Source organism: Elephas maximus, chromosome 21 (assembly GCF_024166365.1).
Source record: "Elephas maximus indicus isolate mEleMax1 chromosome 21, mEleMax1 primary haplotype, whole genome shotgun sequence".
NCBI classification, from domain to species: Eukaryota; Metazoa; Chordata; class Mammalia; order Proboscidea; family Elephantidae; genus Elephas; species Elephas maximus.
In genome coordinates, this window is record NC_064839.1 from 74,293,060 (window position 1) to 74,319,778 (window position 26,719).

At 40.7% G+C, this 26,719-nt stretch overlaps 1 protein-coding gene across 1 annotated transcript in view; it reads left to right on the forward strand.

The window, feature by feature from the left end:
* Positions 1 to 24,554, forward strand: part of NEIL3 (nei like DNA glycosylase 3) — a 59,356-nt gene extending 34,802 nt beyond the window's left edge. The window contains exons 7-10 of the mRNA XM_049864396.1: positions 11,249 to 11,415; positions 12,930 to 13,347; positions 22,340 to 22,514; positions 24,343 to 24,554. Coding sequence (XP_049720353.1) covers positions 11,249 to 11,415; positions 12,930 to 13,347; positions 22,340 to 22,514; positions 24,343 to 24,525 — 943 coding nt within the window. The 3' untranslated portion in view covers positions 24,526 to 24,554. The remainder of the gene's footprint in view (positions 1 to 11,248; positions 11,416 to 12,929; positions 13,348 to 22,339; positions 22,515 to 24,342) is intronic.
* Positions 24,555 to 26,719: the final 2,165 nt, after the last annotated feature.

Genomic DNA, 26,719 nt, shown 5'->3' on the forward strand with positions numbered 1-26,719 from the left:
AGTTGATTCCGACTCATAGCTACACTATAGGAGAGAGTAGAACTGCCCTATAGGGTTTGCAGGGAATGGCTGGTAGATTCAAAGTGCCAGCCTTTTGGTTAGCAGCCTAAGGTCTTAGCCACTGCACCACCAGGGCTCCTCATGAAATGTATGTGATTATTAACCAAAATACCTTGTACAGACTTGAAGCACATTAAATGCCAGGACAGATCAGGGATGTTAAACGAAAGCAGTTGCTGTCTAACAGTTAATTCTGACTCACGGTGACCCCATGTGTGTCAGAGTAGAACTGTGCTCCACAGGGTTTTCAGTGGCTGATTTTTTGGAAGTAGATCACCAGGTGTTTCTTCTGAGGTGCCCCTGGGTGGACTCAAACCTCCAACCTTTTGGTTATCAGCTGAACACATTAACCATTTACACCATCCAAGGACTCCTCAGGGATGTTAGAGGTTTGTATATACAAGAGAGGTTGGGAAGATCTCATAAAGAAAGTATAATTTGAAAAGTAGTTTAAAAACATCTTAGAATGTTGGTTAAATAAATGATAAAGCAGTATTATTTAGCTGAAAAAAACGAGCACAGCCGCAAGTCTTGAATCATTAATAAGCATGGCATGTTGGAGAGTTGATGATGATATTGGCCAAGCCAAAGAAGGTTTCAAGTTGTCGAATAGTAAAAATTCTACAAGTAGGATGGGGCCAACAATGGGTTAGTTTTCTCTAAACTACTCCCTGTTCCCTTCCCCTCAGCTTCTCCATCCCATCTTACTGTCGTTATTGATGTTGTGTGCCACTGAATCAATTCCAACTCATAGCGAATCTATAGAACAGAGTAGGCTGTCCCATAAGGTTTCCTAGGCTGAAATCTTTACGGGAACAGATTGCCAGGTTTTTTCTTCCACGGAGCCACTGGTGGATTTCAATTGCCGACCTTTCAGTCATAGAAATCTGAAATATGTTTAGTAGATAGCTCATTATATTGTATGGTTTTAAAGTTTTCATCTTTCTCATAAATAAGAACTATTTTTCATAATATAGGTGTATATTTTTTAAATTGTTACAAAGCAAAAAAAAAACACTAAAATATTTTTAAAAGTGTACCTTTTTAAAGTGTTAAAAAGCAAAGATGTCACCTTGAAGACTAAGGTGCACCTGACTCAAGCCATGGTATTTTCAATCACCTCATATGCACGCAAAACCTGGACAGTGAATAAAGAAGACCAAAGAATTGATGCCTTTGAATTATGGTGTTGGCAAAGAATAGTGAATATACAATGGACTGCCAGAAGAACAAACGAATCTGTCTTGGAGGAAGTACAGCCAGAATGCTCCCTTAGAGAGAATGGCGAGACTTTATCTTACGTACTTTGGACATGTTATCAGGATGGACCAGTCGCTGGAGAAGGACATCGTGCATTGTAAAGTAGAGGGTCAGCAAAAAAGAGGAAGACCCTCAATGACATGGATTGATACAGTGGCTACAACCATAAGGATGGTTCAGGACCAGGCGGTGTTTCGTTCTGTTGTACATAGGGTCCCTATGAGTCAGAACCAACTCAATGGCACTTAAGGTTTTCTAGGCTGAAATCTTTACGATTCATTGACTTGATCAAATCTATTTAACACAGTACCTGGAATATAGAAGACATTCAATATACATTTGTTGACTAAATTAATGATTACTGCTCAATATTTATTTTCTATGAATGGATAGCTTTTAAGATTAAAAAAAACAAAAAGCCCTCTTTATTCTTCCAAATCAAATAAATATGTTATTTATCATATAAATTAGATAACTGGCAATTCCAAAGGTTTTTGGAACTGGATTCTAAGTGTTCAGGGGCTTCCTGAAAGAGCCTTAGAGGTCATGTATGAATGAGGGGTGCCGTGCAACTCTGAGAATGTTCTGGGCCCTGCAGCCCTTCCTCCCGCCTATGCTACTTCTGGTTTATATACCAGCATTCAGTCTTAAACTTTCTTTGAGAAAGCAGGTATCCACTGCAAAATAAATACATACCTAATAAAGAAAACATTGGAAAACCATCATTCTTTGCCCTATTCTTAGTGTTTTCTGTGACTGTATTTCACTCACATTCTGGATTAGTATCTGAACACTTTATGTTGGCTGAGCTTTCCCATTCTAATATAAAGCCATCTCAACCTAAGTTGAAGTCTGAAAAGCCCAGTGCAGTGGCCTAAATCCTTGTGTTCCTTTCAATTACTAAAAACTTACTTAACTCCTTTCATGAAGCCCTTCCCTCCTTTTCCAGTTTACATTGATCACAGCACACTTTAAATTCCTATGCCATTTATTGTTGGCTCTTCATTATGTACTAGCTATGAAGGTAAGTTTTGTTTCCTTTAGGAGAAACTTTCTGGCATTATTCTTTGTTTTTAATAAATATTTATTAGAGTTTACTATATGCCAGCGAGAGCCCTGGTGGTACAGTGTTGAAGCATTCAGCTGCTAACCAAAAGGTCAGCAGTTTGAACCCACCAGCTGTTCTTTGGAAACCCTATGGAGCAGTTCTACCCTGTCCTATAGGGTTGCTACAAGTCAGAATTGACTCGATGGCAACAGGTTTGGTTTGTTGTGGTTTATATGCCAGGTATTGGGAATACAAAGACAAAATAGAATACAGGCTCTCAAAGTGCTCATGGTTTAATGTGGGGAGTAAATAGACAATATCCCATGGTGAAAGTTCTGCAAAAAGGTATGTTTTTAGGAATGGCAATGAAAGTACAGAGGAGGAAACCTTTAAATCAGCTTGGGAAGAGCAAGGAAATCTTTCTGAAGGAGGTGACATTTGAGCCTAGATGGAAGGAAATAGGAATTCATCAAAGACAAGAGGTAGGAAGGGATTTCCCAGAAGAGAAAACAGCATGTGGGAAAGTACACAGGGAGGTGCAATGCCTGGTCAAACTGAATAAAGAGAGGATGCTTTGTTCTTATCAGAAGGTATATTCATATAAGAACTCAAGAGAAAGTTTAAACACAGAAAACATTCTTTGATGGTTACAAGGGTAGGAGGAAGAAAGAAGGAAATTCACTAACTAGGTAGCAGACGAGAATTATCTTAGGTGGAGGGAAGGACAACACACAATACAGGGGAAGTCAGCACAACTGGACTAAAACAAAAGCTAAGATGTTTCCTGAACACAACTGAACACTCTGAGGGACAGAGTAGCTGGGGCTGGGATCGGGGGACCTTGGTTTCAGGGGACGTCTAAGTCAATTGGCATAACAAAGTTTATTAAGAAAATGTTCTGCATCCCACTTTGGTCAGTAGCATCCGGGGTCTTAAAAGCATGCAAGTGGCCATCTAAGATGCATCAATTGGTCCCAACAAGTTGGAGCAAAGAATGAAGAACACAAAAGACACAAGGAAAATATTAGCCCAAGAGACAAAAGGGCCACATAAACCAGAGACTCCATCAGCCTGAGACCAGAAGAACTAGATGGTGCCCGGCTACCACCAATGATCACTCTGACAGGGAACACAACAGAGAGTCCCTGACAGAGCAGGAGAAAGTGTGGGGAGGAAGGCAAACTCACATAAAAAGACCAGGCTTCATGGTCTGACTGAGGCTGGAGGAACCCCCAAAGCCACGGCCTCCGGATGCTCTGTTAACCCAGAACTAAAACCAGTCCAGAAGCCCACTCTTCAGACAAAGATTAGACTGGACTATAAAACATAAAATAATACTTGTGAAGAGTGTGCTTCTTAGTTCAAGAAGATACATGAGACCAAAGGGGTGACTCCTGTCTGGAGGCAGGATGAGAAGGCAGGAAGGGACAGGAGCTGGCTGGATGGACACGGGAAACCCAGGGTGGAAAGGAGTGTGCTGTCACATTACGGGGATTGCAGCTAGTGTGACATAACAATATGTGTGTAAGTTTTTGTATGAGAAATTAACTTGAGCTATAAACTTCCACCTAAAGCACAATAAAAAAAAAAAAAAAAAAGATCCACCCAGGTCTTTAGAAATTGTCTAGTTTGGAGATTTGCTGATAGTTGATTGCTAGTTGATGAGAAGTTAGTGTTGTTTGCAAAACAATTCTTGAGGTGAGTCTGAGGAAGCAAAGTTTTTTGAGGGGGTGGAGCAATAGGGCACTTGGAGAGCTGAGGAAAATGTGTGATGGGTTATTTTTGGTAGGATAACCTTGTTTGGGGAAGTGAGTTCTATTGCACAGCTGCCGTGTTCAAAAACATAATTTAAAAGGGTTTTTTTTTTTTTTACTACAACGAAAGAAGGCCAACTCAGATTAGCTTAAACTAAAAAGGGAATTTATGGCTTATATAGCAACAGTGAATATATGAGTAATTCACAGAATTAACAGAAAAGCTTCAGGAACCGGACCCTCAAAGACCGGTACCCTGTAGGTGACCTCACCTGGAGTGTCCATAGATAGAACAAATAGAAAGTCTAAAGGCTTCCTGCCTAAACCTCATACCTCAAGCCTCATGATAGTAGGTTCTTTTCAGTTTCAGTAGAAGAATGACATTCTGGAGAGCTTCCTGAAGTGTTTGTGCTCCATGACTAAAGAAGCAGAATAGACCTAAGGAACTAGCAATTGAATTCAAACCTTCCTTAAATGCTATGTTATTTTGCATAACTTTCTTTTAGTTTTATTAACATTTATATTGCTATCTTTTAATGGTTATTTAGACACAGCAAAATTGTTTCCTGTGCTAGTAAATAGTCTCTGTTATACGTGTCTGAGAAACGCAGAGACCGTAGAGTCAGTGTCCCCCTCTGTTGGTATTTTATCCCTTCAGTTTTTGAGAATAAAATCCCTCCCCATCACCCACTTGGAGTTTCTGCTTTAATATTACGGTTTAATCTCATAGTGTTTGTGATAACTGAGGACGTGAGGAGAGAAGAGAGGAGGGTACAGGAATTGAAATTATCTTAACTTTGGTGACCAAGGAGGCCCTGGGGGGTGCAAATGGTTAACAAGCTCAGCTGCTAACCAAAAGGTTGGAGGTTGAAGTCCACCCAGAGGTGTCTCGGAAGAAAGGCTTGGTCATCTACGTCTGAAAAACCAGCCACTGAAAATCCTGTGGAGCACAGTTCTACTCTGACACACACGAGGGCGCCATCAGTCGCGACTCACCCCACTGTGACTGTGCTTGTTTGGGTGACCAAAAGAAGAAACGGAGCCTACAAAACAATGTCACAGAAACTAAGGTGGGACGTGATGGAGAGAATGAAATTCTACCAAGTCAGAGAGGATGAGGCTTGAGGAAAGGCCATTTTTTTTGACATCTGAGAAATCAAGACGATTTTCAAGAGAGCAGGTATAATAGAGGTATACAGGCAAAATTCATTCATTACACCTATATTTATGGAGTATTTATAAAATAGTATATTCCAGTGAGAGGAGACAGGTTTAAGAAAAACCTATATATACATATATGTATATGGTATCTAAGGGAGCCCTGGTGGCACAGTGGCTACATGCTTAGCCGCTACCTGAAAGGTTGGCGATTCAAATCTACCAGCCACTCGGGGGGAGAAAGATGTGGCAGGCAATCTGCTTCCATAAAGATTACAGCCTAGGGAACCCCACGGGGCAGTTCTACTCTGCCCTGCAGGGCTCCTGTGAGTTGGAATCAACTCAACAGCAGTGGGTTATAAGGTGTCAGGCAATGATAAGGAGCCATCAGTCCTCTGAAGAAACATCAAGCAGAGTGAGGGGATAGATTGTAGTAGGAAAGGTTCATTCTAGAGAGGGTGGTTGGTGAGGTCCCTGAGAGGGAGAGATCTGAAAAGACCTGATGAGTGGGGAAGATCTCGGGTGGGGGAGAAATACTGAAGAAAGTAGCACAGAAAGCACAAAACCCCTGAAATGTTCACGTAGGACGAAGAAGAAAAGTGGGACGGATCACAGCAGGATAAGTGAGGGGAGAGGAATTGCTCTTCCTGGCAAGGCCTCATTGGCCATGGAGAGGAATTTTGCTTTTATTTTCAGCGTAATGGAAAACTGTTCCAGTGTTGTGAGCAGGTGTGAGATATCTGATTTAAAAAGATGGTTCTGGCTGATGTGGGGGAATTGACTCTACGTGAGGTAAGCTGAGACGCCGTTGGAAGGCTTTGAGCAGAGGAGTGGCATGATCTGACCTGTGTTTTGTGAGGATCATTTGGGCTACTGTGTGGAAAAGAGACTAGTGTGACTAGGGTGAAGCAGTGACATCGAGCCTCTCAGCAAAAGTCCAGACGGTAAATGAGGGTGGCTTGGAGGACAGAGGGAACGGTAAAAAATGGGTGAATTTAGGATATTTTTAGAAGGCAGGGTAGGAATAAGGCCTGAAACTTACAGAGTTTATGGGCTTTCTTTATGAAAAAGAATTAACTGCTCTGACAGGGAACACAACAGAGAGTCCCTGATGGAACAGGAGAAAAGTGGGGTGCAGAACTCAAATTCTAGTAAAAAGACCAGACTTAATGGTCTGACTGAGACTACAGGTACCCCAGAAGACATGGCCCCTAGACTGAAACCATTCCCAAAGCCAACTCTTCAGACAAAGATTAGACTGGACTATAAGACATAAAATTATACTCATGATGAGAGTGCTTCTTAGCTCAAGTAGATACATGAGACTAAACGGGCAGCTCCTGTCAGGAGGCAAGATGAGAAGGCAAAAAGGGACAGGAGCTGGTTGAATGGACACAGGAAATCCGGGGTGGAAAGGAGGAGTGTGCTGTCACATTATAGGAGAGCTACTAGGGTCACATGATAATGTGTGCATAAATTTTTCTGTGAGACACTAACTTGAACTATAAACTTTCACCTAAAGTACAATTAAAAAAAAGAGAGAGAGAGAGAAATGCAAATCAAAACCACAATGGGATACCATCTCACCCTGGCATTACTGGCATGAATCAAAAACACAGAAAGTAACAAACATTGGAGAGGCTGCAGGGAGTTTGGAACTCCTATGCACTGCTGGTAGGAACGCAAAATAGTACTATCACCTCAGAAAATGGTGTGGTGCTTCCTTGGAAAGCTAGAACTAGAAACACCATATGATCGAGCAATCCCACTCCCAGGAATATGTCCTAGAGAAATAAGAGCCATCACATGAATAGACATATGAACACCCATGTTCACTGCAGCATTGTTCACAATAGCAAAAAGATGGAAACAATCTAAATGCCCTTCCACAGATGAAGAGATAATACAAACTATGGTACATACATACAATGGAGTACTACGCAATGATAAAGAACAATGATGTATCTGCAAAGCATCTCACAACATGGATGAATCTGGAGGGCATTATACTGAGTGAAATAAATCAATCACAAAAGGACAAATATTGCATGAGGCCACTACTATAAAAATTCATGAAAAGGTTTACACACAAAAAGAAACAATCTTTAATGGTTACAAGGTTGGGGATGGAGAAACACTAAATAGACAATAGATAAGTGATAACTTTAGTGAAGGGTGAGACAGTACACAATACTGGGGAAGCCAGCACAACTTGTCCAAGGCAAGGTCATGGAAGCTCCATAGACACATCCAAACTCCCTGAGGGACTGAATTACTGGGCTGAGGACTGTGGGGACCATGTTTTCAGGGAACACCTAGCTCAATTGGTATAACATAGTTTACGAAGAAAATGTTCTACATTCTACCTTGGTGAGTAGTGTCTGGGGTCTTAAAAGTCTGAGTGGCCATGTGAGATACTCCACTAGTCTCACCCCTTTAGGAGCAAGGGAAAATGAAGAAAACTAAAGATACGAGGGAAAGATTAGTCTGAAGGACTAATGGACCACAACTACCACAGCCTCCACCAGGCTGAGTCAGTACAACTAGATGGTGCCTGGCTACCACCACTGACTGCTCTGACAGGGATCACAATAGAGGGTTCCGGACAGAGTTGGAGAAAAATGTAGAACACAATTCTAACTCACAAAGACCAGACTTACTGGCCTGACAGAGACTGGAGAAACCCCAAGAGTATGGCCCCCGGACACCCTTTAGCTCAGTAACAAAGTTACTCCTGAGGTTCACCCTTCATCCAAAGATTAGACAGGCCCATAAAAAAAAAAAAAAAAAATGAGACTAAAGGGGCACACGAGCCTACGGGGAAGGACTAGAAGGCAGGAGGAGCCAGGAAAGCTGGTAATAGGGAACACAATGTTGAGAAGGGGGAGTGTTGACACGTCATGGGGTTGTTAACCAACATCATAAAACAACGTGTACTAATGGTTTAATGAGAAGCTAGTTTGTTGTGTAAACCTTCGTCTAAAGTACAATTCAAAAAAAAAAAAAAAGGAAGGTCTTAAAAAAAAATTATGAATACAAAGTTAGGGTCTAATGTGAATATTGGAATGCAAAGAGAAATCACGACAAAGTACAATTTTTAAATACCAAAAGATTCAGAGAAATAAGATATTGTTATTTATTATTATTAGTTAACTGCCTGATACACTGTATGATTGCTTTCCTATATGTTCTGGCTGCTTGATCCCTGACTGCCTTGTCATATGACCGCCAACAATATTAGTTTTTTTTTATAGCTTCATCTTTGGGTTTTACAATTGGCTGTTGATAATGGCACATTTCTAACTGCTCTGATAATATTTGCTCAAGCAATACTTCTTGTCTGTAAGGAAGCCCTTAGAGCAGTGGTTCTCAGACTTTTAAGTGATTCAGAATCTCCTGGTGGGCTCATTAAGACACAGATTGCTGGGCCTAACACCCAGAGTTTCTGATTCAGTATCTGCATTTCTGACAAGCTCCCAGGTGATGCTCATGCTGCCGGCTTGGGGACTGTACTTTGAGAACCATTGCCTGAGGGAACCCCAGCCCTCTCATCTCCTTCTGACTGCCCACCTTGATCAGACAGTTTCTGGATTGGGCCTGGGGTGGTGCATGGGTTGAGTGATTTTGAAGCCTGGGTCATAATGGCCCATGAGCAAGGAATGGAGCTGCATCTATTGTTCAGATCCTCTCCTCGAAGGTCCCTGGATGGCACAAACAGTTTGCCCTCTGCTGGTAATCAAAAGGTTGGCAGTTCGAACCTACCCAGCAACACTGTGAAAGAAACAAGACTGGTAATCTGCTTCCGTAAAGATTTGTCAAGAAAACCCTGGAGAGCAGTTTTACTCTGTAACACGTGGGGTTTCCCAAGTCACCAATCAACAACAGATCCCCTCCTCAAGGTTAAAGTGTCCACATGTTCAGTGAGGTCATCAGGACACATCGTCCTTGGCCACTGAGCAGATGTGAGGTGGTGCTGGCAGCCTGCAGGCTCTCCTAGGACCTCAGGACAGAGTTTCATCATGGACAGCGTGCTCAGCCTTCGCACATGGCTGGAGTTACTGCTTCCATTCTCTTAGAGGAGAATCACCAAGCCATGCAAGGTGCCTGTGGGAGCTTAAGCTTCCTTGACTGCACGGTGAATTTGCCTCAGCAGCAGAGCCCACAGGAGTTGCTGATGGATCAGATGTGGGATGTGAGCTGTTAAGGACGACTACTAGGGTTTGGTTTGATGGATTGAGTGCACGGTGATGCCATTTATGGAGATGAGACAAACTAGGAGAGTTGCAGATTGGGGAGAAGAGGGGAAATCACAAATTTGGTTTGTATTAGTTTCCTGTGGTTGCCATAATTAATTACCACTGGCTTAAAACAGCATACATTCATTCTATCACAGTTTTGGAGGCCGGAAACTCAACACCAGTTTCACTGTGCTGAAATTAAGGCTTTAGCAGCACTGCTTCCTTTGGAGGCTCTGGACAAGAACCTGTTCCTTGCTGATTCCAACTTCTGATGGCTCCAGGCATTCCATGACTTGTGGCCTCATCACTGCAGCCTCTTGCCTCCTTGGTCATGTTGCCTTCTCTTCAGTGTGTATCAGATTTCCCTCTGCCTCTGTCTTATAAGGACACTTGTGGTTGGCCCACCCAGGTAATCCAGGGTAACCTCCCCATGTCAAGATCCTTAACTTGATTACATCTACAAAGACCCTTTTTCCTTATAAGGTAGCATTTACAGGTTCCCAACATTCTGACCTGATATCTTGGGGTAGCCACTCTTCAGCCTACGACAGACACGTTAAGTTTGAGATTCTTGTTACACATCCAGGTGGAGATTGGAAAGGATTCCTTAGTGGGTGATTCAAGAGTGGAAAGAATGTTTCCAAAGCCTCCATGTGTAATAATAAACCTCCCCTTATGATTCATGAAATCTCTACAGCAGGAGAAAATAGTGAAAAGTTGGAGCAGATTCAAAATGTGAAGGTCAGTTAAATTGTTGTGTTTATTTAATTATGAATAAATGCATACTGCCTTTTAGAGAGAGAGCCTGGTGGCACAGTGGTTAAGGCACTCGGCTGCTAACTGAAAGGTCAGTGGTTCAAATACACCAGCCACTTGGTGGGAGAAAGATGTGGCAGTCTGCTTCCATAAAGATTTACAGCCTTGGAAACCCTATGGGGCAGCTGTATATTTATAACAGGCTGAAAAACTCTCATAAGAATCTCTCAGCTTGTGGAGCTGTTTTGCCAAGTCCACTGTGGCTGAGATAGGGAGCAAGAAAGAAAGCCTTCCTGTCGGTTTGCAGGCTGAGGGCCATTTCTCAAGAGAACAAAGAAAGAAGAAGAGAGACCAAGGCCACAGGAGCTGAGAGAGCTCCGCACCCCTTTGGAAGAGACCAGTGCAGCTGGTGCAATTAAAAAACGTTTAGAGATACTTAGAGCATCACTATGGCGTGAGTCACGTCAAGCTCTCAATCGCCTGTTTTGAACAGGGGAAAACATGTAAGGTATTAGGGTGTTTGTTATGTGTAAGAGCGAACAGGCTGCTCAGCTATATTTTGAACAGAGCCTGCACCATTTTTCAAGGACTAGAGATCAATCACAGCTTATACAACTACACTAAAACAAATGAGAAAATACATTCTCCCTAATATTAAAACACTAAAGAAAATGGATTTTTGCTACTTCATCATGAGTCAGAATCTACCCGACGGCAGCGCGTTTGGTTTGGAGCCTCTCGGAGTGAGTTAGCAGAGGGCAGGGATTAAGCCAGATAAACAAAGTTTATAGAAAGTCTGGTGTCCTACAGGAATAAGAAATACTAGGTGGCATTAGAAGTCCAAGTAAGTAAGTAACGATAAAAGAATCATAATGAGATGCATCTTACTTTCAGATTTTCTTGTGCTATTCAGAATGTGTAAGAACAAGAAAATTGTAACAATGCTAATGATTAATTTTTAAATTATTTTCCAGCAAGGTGCCAACTAGAAATACCGTCATCAGCTGGCCATGTAGCAGGATGGACGTTTTGGACTCGGTGGCTAGGAAAGCTGAAGAGCAGTGGGCATGCGGGGTCTGTACACTAATCAACAAGCCTTCTGCTAAGGCATGCGATGCTTGCTTGACTTCAAGGCCCAACGGTAAGACTGAATCTCAGTTTCGAGTTCCTTCCACTTCTAAGAGGGGAGCCCTGGTGGCATAGCGGTTAAGAGCTTGTCTGCTAACCAGAAGGCTGGCAGTTTGAATCCACCAGCTGCTCCTTGGAAACCCTATGGGACAGTTCTACTCCATCCTATAGAATCACTAGGAGTCGGAATCGACTCGACAGCAACAGGTTCATTTCTAAGGAGGCTAATTATACAAAGTCAGGTACATATCGCTCTATCCTGACAGTCAGTAATTAAGTAAAACGCTTTCTTTCTGAGAGGTTTAAAGGAGTTGCCAGCCTTCTCATGTAAACCATGCTGATATTCTGTTGAGTACTTTTTTAACAAGGAGGGAAAACATACTTGTGCTAAAACAGTATGTGCCTTTGTATCTCAAAAAACGGAGATGATCACATCTGTTCTCTACTGTTTCTAATGAATTATTCAATAAAGCTTTGTTTTATGCAGATTTCAGCAACTTTCAAGTTTGTTATTCAGTCTGAGTGTTTCATAAATTGAAAGGGAGGATTCCTCTAAGAATATCTTGCAGGTGGAATAGAAAAATGCTGAATTTTTTTCTCTTCTTTATCCTTCCTACCCCTTGTTATTAAAATCTTTACCCAGACAATTGTACTGATTTCATTGAAATCCTTCAAAATAACTCTTTATGGCTCACAATTTCATGCGTTCAGAGAATGTAAAACCTCGGAGGAAACCTGTGATTAAGAACCATCGCATTGATGCTGCTTCTATTGTGTTCTCAAAGTGTTCTTTCTTTCTTCAATTAGAGATAAGAAAGTGCACTCTTGACTGATGGACCCTGCATTGTGTTAGCTGTCATATTGTGTTTTGTTCCCTGGGCCAGAAAGGCGGGCATCGCCCCTGGTACAGCTTTGCTGGTAGCAGAAAGGATGGCGCCCGCTATTTCTGTCCCTCCCTCTTCAGGATCATCAGCAGAGAGAGCCCTGGCAAAGCCACAGCCTTAGGTTTCCACGTTCATTTGAACATTCTGAAATGCCTTTGCACATCTCATTCACCTATTTCCATATCTTTTCTGTGTATGAAAGACATATGCAATTATAATTTAGAATATGTTATAATACAGAGTCCAAAATCTTGTAACACTTGGTTGAAGGCGTATGTTTAAGAAACGTTGTCTGCGTAATTCACCATTACTTACGGGTATAGGCCTCTCACTGCCAACCTAAAGCTTTATGGGGTAAAAAAATTATTGTCTCTTAATTACCACCGCTTTGATGTGTTGTCCTATGTTAACAAAGCCAATACCTGAGTAATCTTTAAATGCTTAAACATAATACAAAGCAAATACAAACCTTTGTTAAACCCATCTCGGGGTCCCCATAAGTCACTCCAAGAAGGTGGCTGATTCTGAAATCCGTATGCTAACTTGGCGTAGTGTAGTAAGTGTCTTACATAAGAAGGTGTTCTAAATAGTTAACACAGTCTATGTACAGGAATATTGCAGAATTACTTTTCTCTCCTTTCAGATTCAGTACTTAAGGACGAAGAAAACTCTATTGCTTTTAGCAACTTAGTGAAGTATCCTTGTAATAACTTCGGAAAACCAAATACAGAAGTGAAGATCAACAGAAAAACTGCCTTTGGGACTGCAACCCTTGTCTTGACCGATTTTAGCAATAAATCCAGTACTTTGGAAGGAAAAAAAAGCCAAAACCAGATACTAGATGGGGAATTTCATACCTCTGCTCCCACTGGCTTTTGCTTTGGTGATACACAGCACCCTTCCGAGGAGAGAACAAACTATGTAACTCAGCTGTCTAGCAAAGTAAACATATCACCTACGGTCGGCCCTCGGTCTAAATTATTTAGTCCAGCACATAAAAAATTGAAAACAGTCCACTCATCACCAGATCTGAAAAGTCGTAAGCCAGGATTTTCAAACAGGTATGATGCTTCTAATCTTGGTCTTCAAGGTATCTACACTGCGCTTTAAGAAGATAGAAAAATCACGCATTATTAATAAGGAATTTGAATTGATTTTGGTAATGTAAATCAAACCCTGAAAGACCATTTTATAGTAACTTGCCTTCCTTCCTTAAAGAAGGGAAGAAATCAAAAAACTACTTTCCTACATCTATAAAGTTTTTTTTTTTTTTGTCTTTTTTGTCTGATTTTTTTTTTTTTTATAACCATATACGTGCTTCATATAGAATAGTTGGAAAGTATTGCAAAGTATAAAGATAAAATTTAAATCTCCCACAGTCATACTGATTATCAGTAAGCACTGTTAGCATTGTTTTATATTTCCTTCCAAGGAAAGGTAATTCTTCCAAAACGGAAACTGTCCTTCATAAAAGTTAATAAGTCTCAAACCATCCGCAAGAGGGAGTCCCCACGTGGTATAACGGTTAACAATCTCAACCGCTGACCTAAGGGTTGGTGTTTTGAGTCCACCCAGAGGAATGCTGGAAGAAAGGCCTGGCAATCTACTTCTGAAAAATCAGCCACTGAAAACCATATGGGGCACAGTTCTACTCTGACACAGAAGGGGTCGCCGTGAGTCAGTATCCACTCGATGGCAACCGGTTACCCTAAAGAGGGATCTAAGTTACCTTTAGTGACATGTGGGATGGTGTTCTCTATTTCAACCAAAAAGACCCAAGTAGCGTGCATCCTACTTTTATACTTAAGTTAAAAACTTGTAATTCCAGTTAATAAATACTACTTGACCAGATACGTTTTATGAGACTTCCAGCTGTATGTCCAGGGGAAGACCCCCCATTGCTGTCACCAGAGTTACAGAAATTTTAATAACCAACATCATCCGTTGTTGTTCCTTACTGCCTGTTGGCAGCTCCTGAACCAATCTTCAGTGGACGCTTCTGCCCCTGCCTTGTTTAGCCCTTTGATTTGAGCTTCCTAACTTCACAGCTTGATATTATGCCTCCATCAGAGAAAGGCCTTCCTCCACTACTTACTTTCCCTAGCTGCTTGGGTATTTTGTTTGCTTGTTTTTTCATTTCTTCAGAAAGCAGGTGCTATGTATCCAGCACTGTTTAATGAAGACGATATAACATGTGAAGGCAAGGGTCTTCATCCCGTTTATGAATGTCTTTTCTTGCCAGTGGGAAACAAGCAGAGAAGGAGTTACTGTGGGTGGCCTGTGAAATAATCTCAGGGTTCTGAGTGTTGCCCTTCCTCCGATTGACTGTGCCTTTGCTGATGGTAAGGTGTCCCCCCCGGCAGTGGGATGAGCGGCCAGCTGGTGTGCACTCACAGACCAACCTCTGGGAATCCTTAAAGCTTATTCCATGACTGCTGGGTGGCTTTTGGTCAGTGGATGCATTTGTCTCAGGTTTGCCATTCCCATTCTAAATTGTTGTTGTTAGGTGCTGTCAAGAGGTTCCAATTCATAGCAACCCTAGGTACAACAGAACTAAACACTGCCTGGTCCTGCACCACCCTCACAGTTGTTATGCTTGAGCCCATTGTAGCGGCCACTGTGGTAGTCCATCTCGTTGAGGGTCTTCCTCTTTTTCACTGACCCTCTGCTTTACAAAGCATGATGTCCTTCTCCAGCAACTGGTCCCTCCTGATAATACGTCCAAAGTACGTGAGATGAAGTCTCAACATCCTCACTTCTAAGGAGCATTCTGGCTGTGCTTCTTCTAAGTCAGATTTGTACCTTCTGCAGGCAATGCAGGGTTATTCACTATTCTTCACCAACACCATAATTCAAAGGCAGCAATTCTTCTTTGGTCTTATTCATTATCCAGCTTTTGCATGCATAGGAGGCAATTGAAAACATCATGGCTCGGGTCAGGCACACATTAGTCCTTAAAGTGACATCTTTGCTTTTTAATCCTTCAAAGAGGTCTTTTGCAGCAGATTTTCCCAGTGCAGTACATTGTTTGATTTCTTGGCTGCTGCTTCTATGGGCATTGATTGTGGATCCAAGTAAAATGAAACCCTTAACAACTTCAATCTTTCCTCCATTTACCATGATGTTGCTCATTGGTCCAGTTGTGAGGACTGTCATTTTCTTTAGGTTGAGGTGTAATCCATCCTGAAGGCCATGGTCTTTGATCTTCATCAGTAAGTGCTTCAAGTCCTCTTCACTTTCTGCAAGCAAGGTTGGGTGATCTGCATATGGCAAGTTGTTAATGAGTCTTCCTCCGATCCTGATGCCCCGTACTTCTTCATATAGTCCAGCTTCTTGGATTATCTGTTCAGCATACAGTTTGAACAAGTATGGTGAAAGGATACAACCCTGACTTTAAACCATGCAGGATCCCCTTGTTCTGTTCGAATGACTGCCTCTCGGTCTGCATACAGGTTCCACGTGAACACAATTAAGTGGTCTGGAGTTCCCATTCTTCGCAGTGTTATCCATAATTTGTTATGATCCACACACTCATGCCTTTGCATAGTCAATAAAACACAGGTAAACATCCTTCTGGTATTCTCTGCTTTCAGCCAGGATCCATCTAACATCAGCAATGATATCCTTCGTTCCATGTCCTTTTCTGAATCTGGCTTGAATTTTTGGCAGTTTCCTGTCGATATACTGCTGCAACCATTTTTAAATGATCTTCATTGAAACTCTACTTGCATATGGTATTGATGATATTCTTTGATATTTCAGCATTGTGTTGGGTCACCTTTCTCTGACGTGGATACAAATATAGATCTCTCCCACTTGGTTGGCCAAGCAGCTGTCTGCCGTATTTGTTGCCATAGACAAGCGAGTGCTTCCAATGTTGCATCCATTTGTTAAAACATCTCAATTTGTACCCTGTCAATTCCTGTAGCCTTGTTTTTCACCATTCCTCCTTCAGTACCACCAGTTCTTGATCATATGCTACCTCTGAAATGGTTGACCCTCATCCAATTCTTTTTGGTACAGTGACTCTGTTTATTTCTTCCATCTTTGATGCTTCCTGCATCGTTCAATATTTTCCCAGTAGAATTCTTCAATATTCCAACTTGAGGCTTGAATTTTTTCTTCAGTTCTTTCAGCATGAGGAATGCCAAGCATGTTCTTCTCTTTTGGTTTTCTAACTCCAGGTCTTTGCACATTTCATTATACTTTGTCTTCTTGAGCCACTCTTTGAAAACTTCAGTTCTTTTACGTCATCATTTCTTCCATTCCCTTTAGCTATTCTACATTCAAGAGCAACTTTCAGAGTCTCTTCTGACATCCATTTTGGTCGTTTCTTTCTTTCCTGTCTTTTTAATGACCTTTTGCTTTCTTCATATATGATGTCCTTGATGTCATCCCACAACTTATCTGGTCTTTGATCACTGGTGTTCAACGCATCAAATCTGTTTTTGAAATGGTCTCTAAATTCAGGTGGGATATACTGAAGGTCATACTTTGGCTCTCGTGGACTTAATTTTCTTCAGCTTCAGTTTGAACTTGCATATAAGCAACCAATGGTCTGTTCCACAGTTAGCCCCTAGCTTTGTTCTGACTGATGATATTGAGCTTATCCATTGTCTCTTTCACAAACGTAGTAGCTTTGGCTCCTGTGTATTCCTTCTGGCAAAGTCTGTGTGTCTAGTCACCACTTATGTTGTTCAAAAAATATATTTGCAGTGAATAAGTCATTGTTCTTGCAAAATTCTATCATGTGATCTCTGGCATCATTTCTATCACCAAGACCATATTTTCCAACTCTGGATCCTTCTTCTTTGTTTTCAGCTTTCACATTCCAATCACCGAGAATCTCGACAGCATGTTTGCCCAGTTTCAGACTGCAGACTTTGGTAAAAATCTTCAGTTAAAAAAACTCCAAATTACTATCAGTTAAGATGGCTCCTTGGGCCAGTTCACCCTTGACGGTTTTTTAAAAATACTTTGTCCATGATTATTTATGATAACTTGTCTAACTTTGGTCCAGAATGCTCAGAAATGACAGAGTTTTGGATTAAACTATGGGTGCCAAACTTCTGATTGACTTAATGAATACACCCCCTCTTCAATGTAACCATAATTAACGCCTCTTGATGAGAGCTCACATACGAGTTAGCTCAGAGTGTCTGGGCTGGCAGGCTACCCTGGGGTAGAAATCAGTTTTGAACAGTCTCTTCTGTTCTCTGGCTTAAGTAAAAAGAAGTAGAAGTGATCATTTTAAAATATTGTGGCATTTGTTGTACCCAGATGAAATATCTTGGCATATTTTTATTTCCTTAGTGCTTTGTAGAAAATCCCAGACAATATAAGTAATGAATTAGGGATTCAAAAAAAAACATTAACGTAACCTTAAATTTAAATGATTTTTTCATAAGCCATTAGTAATAGGATCGTACGATTAATCACAGTGCACGGCGTTACTTCGAAATGCTGCGGCCTGCCTACGTGTTAATATAACACCAGACGGAGACCCTACAATCAATCAAGATCAACCAGCAGAATAAATGTCAAGTGATGAAATAAATTCACCCAGCAGCCCTTCCGCACCCCGCTACTTTGCAAGGAATAAATTGCAAATTACTGTCATTTATTTCATTTTTCTCCTTGTCTGGCAGCTACGGTGTTCATCTTGTGGACAAGATACCTAGCAGAAGTTCACAACATGGTAACAGTATTATAGCAGGTGGTCCACTCGTGGAACGTTTAGCCAGTTTATTTTTTCTTTAATAATTTGTTCTCTTACTTGCTGATCACATCACCCCATGATGCACCAGCCCTCGCTGCTATATTGATGAGACATATTTTGGAACTGGTTTTGAGATACTTGAATTTTATCCAGCTACTCGGTTTTTTTAACTCGGTTATAAATTGGATGGTTGCACCGATTTTTAAGCAGTTAAGAATCACAGTCCTAGAAACAGCTTTAAGTCTTCGATACAATCATTGTAATCACTGAGCGCAACGCACAGTGATGGATTTTCAGAGAGTACGTTTGTTTTATGTTGAAATTTTTCCTGAATGGACTTAAGGGCTCACTTACATGAAGGAAGTGAAACTGACAAAGTCGCTAACCTTCTCTCCTGGCTGCTGCCATCCGGGGTGGTGAAGGCTGCCTAAGTCACCGGAGCAAGGGCTGACACCTTGCGCTTGCTCCCGGCCCACCTTCTGCAGCTTTCAGTCACTAAGGATTTCAGAGCCACTGGAACCGTCCAGAATGAGTCAATTTACCTCTGTTTTAGTCTTCAGAATACTGCTAGACTGCAAAATCTACATTCCATGAGCGTGATTAATTCAAAAAATTCAGGCAAGATTTTCGTTGTAATGAATCACCCTGTTTGTAAAATAAGTTAAACCATAGTAGTTGACCAAAAAAAATAATAATACTCGTTTTAAAATTATAAACCCGTGCTTGGTCGTGTCGTCCTTCTTGATAATAACTTTTATTGTATCACTTAATTTTTTTTTTAATTTATAAGGATTTATTGAGAATCTACTGTGCTTCGAGCGTTGTTCTTGGTTCCAACGACCTCTGTATCAGGCAAGCAAACTATGCCCAACAGATCCAAGTCCAGCCCCTCTCTGTTTTAGTAGATAGAAGGTTATCGGGACCCACCCATACCCATTCATTTACATATTTCTATGGCTGATTTTCACGCTACCACAGCAGAGCGAGTACTGGCCAGCCTAGAGTGTTCACTGCCTGGAAAAGCTTATTGACCTCTGCTCTAGTAACACCGCTTTATAACCTAGTATGAATACTCAAAACGATGGTTCTGTGTATCAGAATAAGTCAGACTCTTCTGTATACCAAATTTACCTAAGACAATGCTCTGCTACATTTTAGAAAGTTTTTGTGAAATGATTAAAACAAAGAGGAACCCAGATATCTTCAATTAATCAGAATGTTTCATTATCCTGGATAATGTTTGCTATCATAAAATGAAGATTAGTTGTGCATATTTAGAACTGACGTGATGACAGGTGGTGTCAGTATCTTGGCTACGTTAACTCAGTGCTTTGCAAAGATAATGTGTCTGAGTCACCTGGGAATCTTGTTAACACGCAGATTCTAGTTCTGTAGGCAACCTGGTGGATGATTCTGTATTCCCAGGGCTTCGAGCCGGTTCGTTCCGCTCCGAACCCCTGCTGAGAATTTTCCTTTCCACCCCAGATATTCTGAATCGGAATCTACATTTTAACAAGTGGTATAATAAATTGAATCTACGTTTTAACAAGCTCCCTCTTCCGTATAACAAATTTTGAGAACCACTATTTTTTTTACTGTACTAGTGGTCCTCAGAGCTGGCCCCTAACTAGTGTGTTAGCGTCACCTGGGCACACGTTAGAAATGTTCATTCTCAGCAGGGGTTCGAATCAGGTAGAACCAGTTAGAAGCCCTGTGTATTTCTAACGAGTTCCCAGGTGATGCTGTTGCTTCTGGTCAGCGACTCATAGTTTGAGTATCAAGGGTGAGATTATATATATGTATTAAGATACTTGGTTCTCAGATACTCAGAGTGACCAGAAACATCAGTGTGTGTGTGTACATATATGTATAGCAAGAGAGAGAGAGAAAGCCCTGGTGTGCAATGGTTAAGCACTCTGCCGTTTACCGAAAGGTTGGCAGTTCTAGCCCACCAGTGGTTCCATGGGGGAAAAGACCCTGTGAAAGATTACAGCATAGGAAGCTGTACGGGGCAGTTCTACTCTGTCATATAGGATCCCCACGAGTGGCACACAACAACGATATATATACTTTGTTTTGTTTTGTTTTACCCAAGGAAGAAATGGAGTGAAAGACAGAAATGAGGGAAGACACTGGGGCCTTTCCTTCCCACCTTAGTCCCACCTCCCCCAGAAAGGCTTTAGTAGTAAGGGACTCTGAGCGTCTCCCTGCAGATGTGGTGCCCTGGAGATCTCCAGGTTGAAGCAAGTGGATGAGGAAACGCTTAACTAATAGTTATCTAAGACACCGTCTTTAAAATAATATATAAAACCACGTTTGCATGTGTGTGTTTGTTTTAAAAGGAAAGTGTCATGTTATTCATTTCTGATTTCTGTTAGTATCCTTATAACTTCTTTTCTCCTTCTCCTTTAAAAATTAAAAAACTGAAACTTTTTATGACCCACTTGCTTTAATTTGAAATCCCTGGCTTCTCTGTAACCAGCCAGACAACTAGTTTCTCTGGAGGTTGTTGATAGTTGCCACTGAGTTGGCTCTACCTCACGGCAAACCTCTGTACAACAGAACAAAGCACTGCCGGGCCCTGTGCCCTCTTCACGGTCACTGGTACGCTCCAGACCCTTGTGGCAACTGTATTTTGAGTGCCTTCCAGCCTAGGGGGCTCCTCTTCCAGCACTGTATTGGACAACGTTCTGTTCTGGCCCATAGGGTTTTCACTGGCTAATTTTCAGAAGTAAATCGCCAGGCTTTTCTTCCTACTCTGCCTTAGTCTGAAAACTGTACTAAAACTGGTCCAGCATGGGTGACCCTGCTGGTATTTGAAATACCGATGGCATAGCTTCCAACATCAGAGCAACCTGCAGCCCACCAAAGCACAAAGCACCGGCAGGCAGGTGGTGGTCTCTTGAAGTTCAAGTCTTAATATCCCCTCTTATGGTGGAGGGGAGGGAGGTTGTGTAAGGGAGGGATGCTTGTGGTATTCCCATAATTCTAAAATACACGCCATTCCACCTGCATCCTGCCCAGTGAAAAGGGTACCAACAAAACAGTTGCTGCTGAAATATTTAACTATTAATGATTTTCTTAGCAATGCCTACAGCTGCTTTCACTTTACAAACGGCTGCTCTACCAGCAGGCTCAGAAACTATCCTCACAATGTTTCAATCCCTTGCAGTTCTTCAAGCAAAGTATTTAAACATCTGCTGCAGAAATGAGTTTTAAACCAATTCCAATGTCATCCTAAATAAAAGATCTTATATTATGAACATCTCAGTTATCCTGACTTGAGACATTCTTATAGGAAAAATACATGAAAAATGTAGTTTACAAAGTGAGAAAAAGGGAAATGATTTTCACGTATTTTTTTTTAAAATTTTTAAGAATGTTATTTTATTTCTTAGACATTTACCCCAAAAAGAGAAAGGATGAACTGTTTTATCATTGAAATCTTTTTTTAAAAAGGGATATTAGATGGAGGGACTTCTGATTTTAATTACTATGAGCAGTTTTTCTCTTCAATGGGTTCACTATAAGACAAACTGCTCTAATGACAGTATTTAAATATGCAAAATACTAAAAATAACAGTGGAAGTTTTTTTCAAAGAGAAAATTCAGCTTATACAGCTACAGACGAGCAGCGTGTGGCCTTTGTACACTGTATACAGGAATGACCTCCAGCTACTCTTGATCCTAGTCACCGGGCAGAATAAAGCTTCCCTCCTAGCTTTACAAAATACACATTTCTGCTCTGCCAGGCAGCCTGCATCTTGCTGAAATATGATTGCTACTATTATAGTGGCCTTGATCAAAGAAAAGCATCGAAGATTGCCTTTAAAGTGGACAGTAGAGAGTGATCTCTTTGGCCTTGTCAGAGCCATTGATGAGAGCGTACTACCAGTGAGAAAATAATTAGAGAAGATTGTGGCTCTAGTTATGTTTGGAGGGGTAGCTGGACTTGAGAATATTTTAAAGGAACTGAAAGTGGCTACACTGTTATGTTGATCCTTGACCAAGGGAAGAACTGAATATCTCAAATGAAAACCAAGAAATTGTAGCCAGTTGATGTACTAGATGGACAACTCAGTTGTTTTTATTCTTTAAAAATTTAAACTAGGTGCTTTAGGCACGTAGGATTCTTTGGAAGTAAATTAGAATTACCTGAGAAAACAAAGATAAAGACCCATAGTGGTTTGTGTGTTTGCCTAAAGTTGACCATGGTCCACTTTTTGCTATAATCTCTTTGTGCAAGCAAAATTCTAATGTGTGAGGATGGGGTGGTGTGGATGATCCCTTTAGCACTATTTTGCTGTAGTTTATTTTGTAACTTGTCATTACAGTGAACTTCAAATTCACGGGACAGATGGTACTTGGGCGTTGAACGCTGGCAGTCCTCGCTGCAGTAAACACAACCGTCTCTGCGTTCTCCGAGTTGTGAGGAAGGATGGCGAAAACAAGGGCAGGCAGTTTTATGCGTGTCCTCTACCTAGAGAAGCACAATGTGGATTTTTTGAAGTACGTATACGATTCGTCAACCTTAGAAACCCATTGCCGTTGAGTTGATGACTCATAACAACCTTATAACCCGCTGCCGTCAAGTCGATTCTGACGCACAGTGACCCTATGAGAGAGAAGAATAACGCCATAGGGTTTCCAAGGCTGCAGTCTTTATGGACGCAGACCACCACATCTTTCTCCCGCAAAGCGGTTGGCGGGTACCCACCGGCAACCTTTTGGTTTGCAGCTGAGCCCTTAACCACCGCACCACCAGGGCTCCTTTTGTCAACCTCACCACAGTGTAATTGAATACTCTGGCTAAAATGTAACAAATAGCCATCTTTTCCCAGTTTTACCTTTAAGCTTTAAATAGCCATATTGATATTCATTCTAAAAAGACCGAATGATGAATAACTTAAAATTTAAAGTACTTCATAAAAAAAAAAAAAATTAATAAAATCCTATTTGTAACCACAAGTGTAGAAGTGTTGCCCTCGGTTTGTAGAGACAGAAAGGTATTGAAGCACCTGGCCCATGTGGCTAATAACCCAAAATAAGAGCTTGCTCCTGCTGACACCAGTGCTACACCCAAACCCTCAGTTTATGTATTGATAGAGGTGCGGGAGACAAATAATCTACATCCTTTGATTTACAATCAACTTAAGCAAGTCCGATTGCACACGCTTGACGTAAATAAAAGAAATGGCCCAATAATGATTTAGTGATAGGCAATTCTTCATGCCTTCCCAATCTATGGGTGTATTCTTGAAAATGAGTGTGGGATAGGAAGCAAGAATGTGGGGTCCCTTTAGTCAGCGTGGAGCCCTGGTGGCACAGTGGTTAAGAGCTACGGCAAGCCACGTTCCTAACCAAAAGATGTCAGCAGTTCAAAGCTGCCAGCCACTCCTTGGAAACCCTATGGGCAGTTCTCCCCTGTCCTATAGGGTCGCTATAAGTGGGAATCGACTCGATGGAAATGGAGTTAGCCCACTTCCTACCTTTCTCAGAGTGTGAGCATCACCAGGCTGACTGTGATTCCAGTGGTTAAAGAGGCGTGTTTTTCCAACTGCTTCATCGGGTGCTTAATTGAGAAAAAGAAAATATTGATCTGTTCAAAAGCTGGAACAAAATTTCCGGTTAGGCTTATTGAGAGATAAAATATCTTTCTGCAACCTGGTGCCTTCCTAAGGAATTTCCTCTGGAAAAATTGATGTTGGTTTTAGATCTTAACCCTTGCACAAGATGTGACACTACCCTACTGAGCTCACCAGTCTCCTCTCCAAGGAGCTTTTATAGATGGAAAGGATGTTATCAGCAGTAGTGCTGAAATCACAGCCTGCTTCACACCGCTTTTGAGGCCAAACTGAGTAAGAACGACATGATGGAATCTGCCTAATTTAGTCTGGTTAAGTCTGCATTGGATCCTTTCTTTTCCTAAGAGACGAAGGAAGTTTAGTGTTAGAGTCACGGCAAATCTTTGATCTTATTTTAACTAAAACAGAGCTGTAGCAGGGCCACTGGCGATTGCATTACATCAGGATTCTGTTAGCGTTCAACTGTTCTTAATGGAGTGAAGGAACTTCTATACGTATGCCTGTAAGACAAAGGGAAGCTCAGAGTGAGGGCAATTTTCTGTGTGATTCAACCAGATTTGGCAGGGATGCTTCTTCCAGGATATAAGCTTTTTTAAGGGCAGCCACTAATGGTTGACGTCTGTTTTACAATGTCAAATTAATGGCAACAACAGTGAAGACAATCTGGCACTAATCAAATGAGCCCAGGCTGAGCCTGTACCTCATGCTAACTTCCATATCAGCATTACAGTCTTGTCTTCTTTTTTCCCTAGTGGGCAGATCTGTCCTTCCCATTCTGCAACCATGGCAAACGCTCCATCATGAGAACAGTGCTGAAGATTGGACCTAATAACGGAAGGAATTTTTTTGTGTGTCCCCTTGGGAAGGAAAAACAGTGCAATTTTTTCCAATGGGCAGAAAATGGGCCAGGAATAAAAATTATTCCAGGATGCTAATATTTTTTTCTTGTGTAAATTAACCGGCATTGAACCTCTTTAAGCCATGTATAATGTTTAGTGCATAAAAAAAAAAAATTTTTTTTTTTTTTTATCTTTTCATCCTGTGGCTACATTATTTTTTTAATCTTGATGAGTGCTGTGTTTCATCAAATGTACAGTGTATTCCACTTAGAATGTATATTTTATATATTTAGTGATGAAACAGTATTTTTAGTATGCTCTTAATCTCTTGTAACTTTTGGAGGGAAGCAATTTTTTTTTTTTAAGAGAGGAATATACAATATAATAAAATAATATGGTATTCTGTCTGGTCCCTGGGTGACACAAACAGTTAGCGCTCGACTACTAAATGTTGGCAGTTCAGAAACACCCAGCGGCACTGTGAAAGAAAGGCCTGGTGACCTGCTTCTGTAAAGATTACAGCCAAGAAAACCCTATGGAGCAGTTCTACTCTGTAACACACGGGGTCACCGTGAGTCGGAGTCGATTCAACAGCAACAAGTTATTCCATCTGTAATAAATACTTTTCTCAGTTACTACCACTATGCTTTTTAATTTATGATTAAAGGTATTTCTTGTTTTCTCAAATAAAGTTTTAAAAATGAGATCTTCAAAAAAGAAAAGAGTATTTTCTTTTTTTGTTCCATTCACCAAGCATTAAGTTCCTGTTAGACAACAGGCACATGCTAAATATTTGTATAACTTCAAGTACAGTCTCATGGAAAGCTGTAGGGATTTAGAATATAAAAGTTTTAACACTTAAGAACAAAAGTTGTCTGTGTATGTGTGTAGTCTATTAGAGTTAATATGGAACCACTTCACATAAAATATAGAAAACTTGCAATCATGTATGTCCTTTCACTCTCCCTGTCCTTTGTATCTACTTATGTTATAAAACTCAAGACAATGTGTGTAATATAGAATTTGTCCTCGATTCCTGCAAATCATCATAAAGCAATTCAAGGATCAATTGTGAATTCTCTTAAAACCAATGAAAAGGTGGAAAATTTCAGCAAAGAAATAGAAATTATGAAAAATGAAAAGTATACAGCTGAAAAATATAGTCAAAGTAAAAAAACTCATTGATTGGCCTCCATAGTAGAGTGTATATGGCAGAGAACAGAATTAGTAAATTTGAAAACAGATCAAAAAAATTTACTCAACCTGAACAACAGAGAATATAGACTGAAAAAAATAAAAATAAAATGAACAGAGCAGTAACAATCTGTGGGACAATAATATTCTAACATTTGTATCATCAGAGTCCAGAAGGAGAGGAAAGAGTGTTGGATTAAAAATGTATTCAAGGAAATAATGGTTGAAAACTTCCAATTTTGGTGAAAGACAAACCTACAGATTCAAAAAGCTGAATGAACCCCAAATGGGACAAACCCAAAGAAATCCATACCAAGACACATCATAATTAAACTTGAAATCTGAAGATAAAAAAAAAATCTTAAAAACAGCCTGAGACAAAAGATGTGCTATCTATAAAGAAACACTAATTCTAATGACAGTGAATTTCTTATCTGAAACCATGGAAGCCAGAAGGAAGTGGCACAATGCTTTTTAAGCGCTGAAAGAGAAAGCAAAGGAATTATGTTTGGGGAATAATAGGGAAGTAAAGATGAAGGGAAACTAAGAGAATTTGTTGCTAGGAGATTTACCCTTCAAGAATAACTAAAGGAAGCGCTCCCAACTAAAAATGATAAAAGATGAAAGAACAACAGAATGCATAAAAATGGAAGTAAAGACATAATATTTACCTTATGAGTTTTTTTAATCACATATATATTTGCAGCAAAAGATATAACATTATCTAATATAGTGTTTAATGTATGTAGATGAGATATTTAAGACAATTATACTTAAACAATTGTTAGTTGCCACGGAGTCATTTCTGACTCATGACGACCCCACGTGTGCAGAGTAGAACTCTGTTCCATAGAATTTTCAAGGCTGTGACCTTTAGGAAGCAGATCTCTAGGCCTATCTTCTGAGGCACTGATATGTGGGTTCAAACCACCAACCTATTGGCTAGTAGTCAAAATAAATATAAATTGTCCTAATACACAAATTAAAAGACAGAGATTGACAGACTGGAAAGAAAAAATGGCCCAACTATATGCTGTCTACAAGAAATACATTTCAAAGCTTAACATCATAGACAGGTTGAAAGTAAAAGGATGGC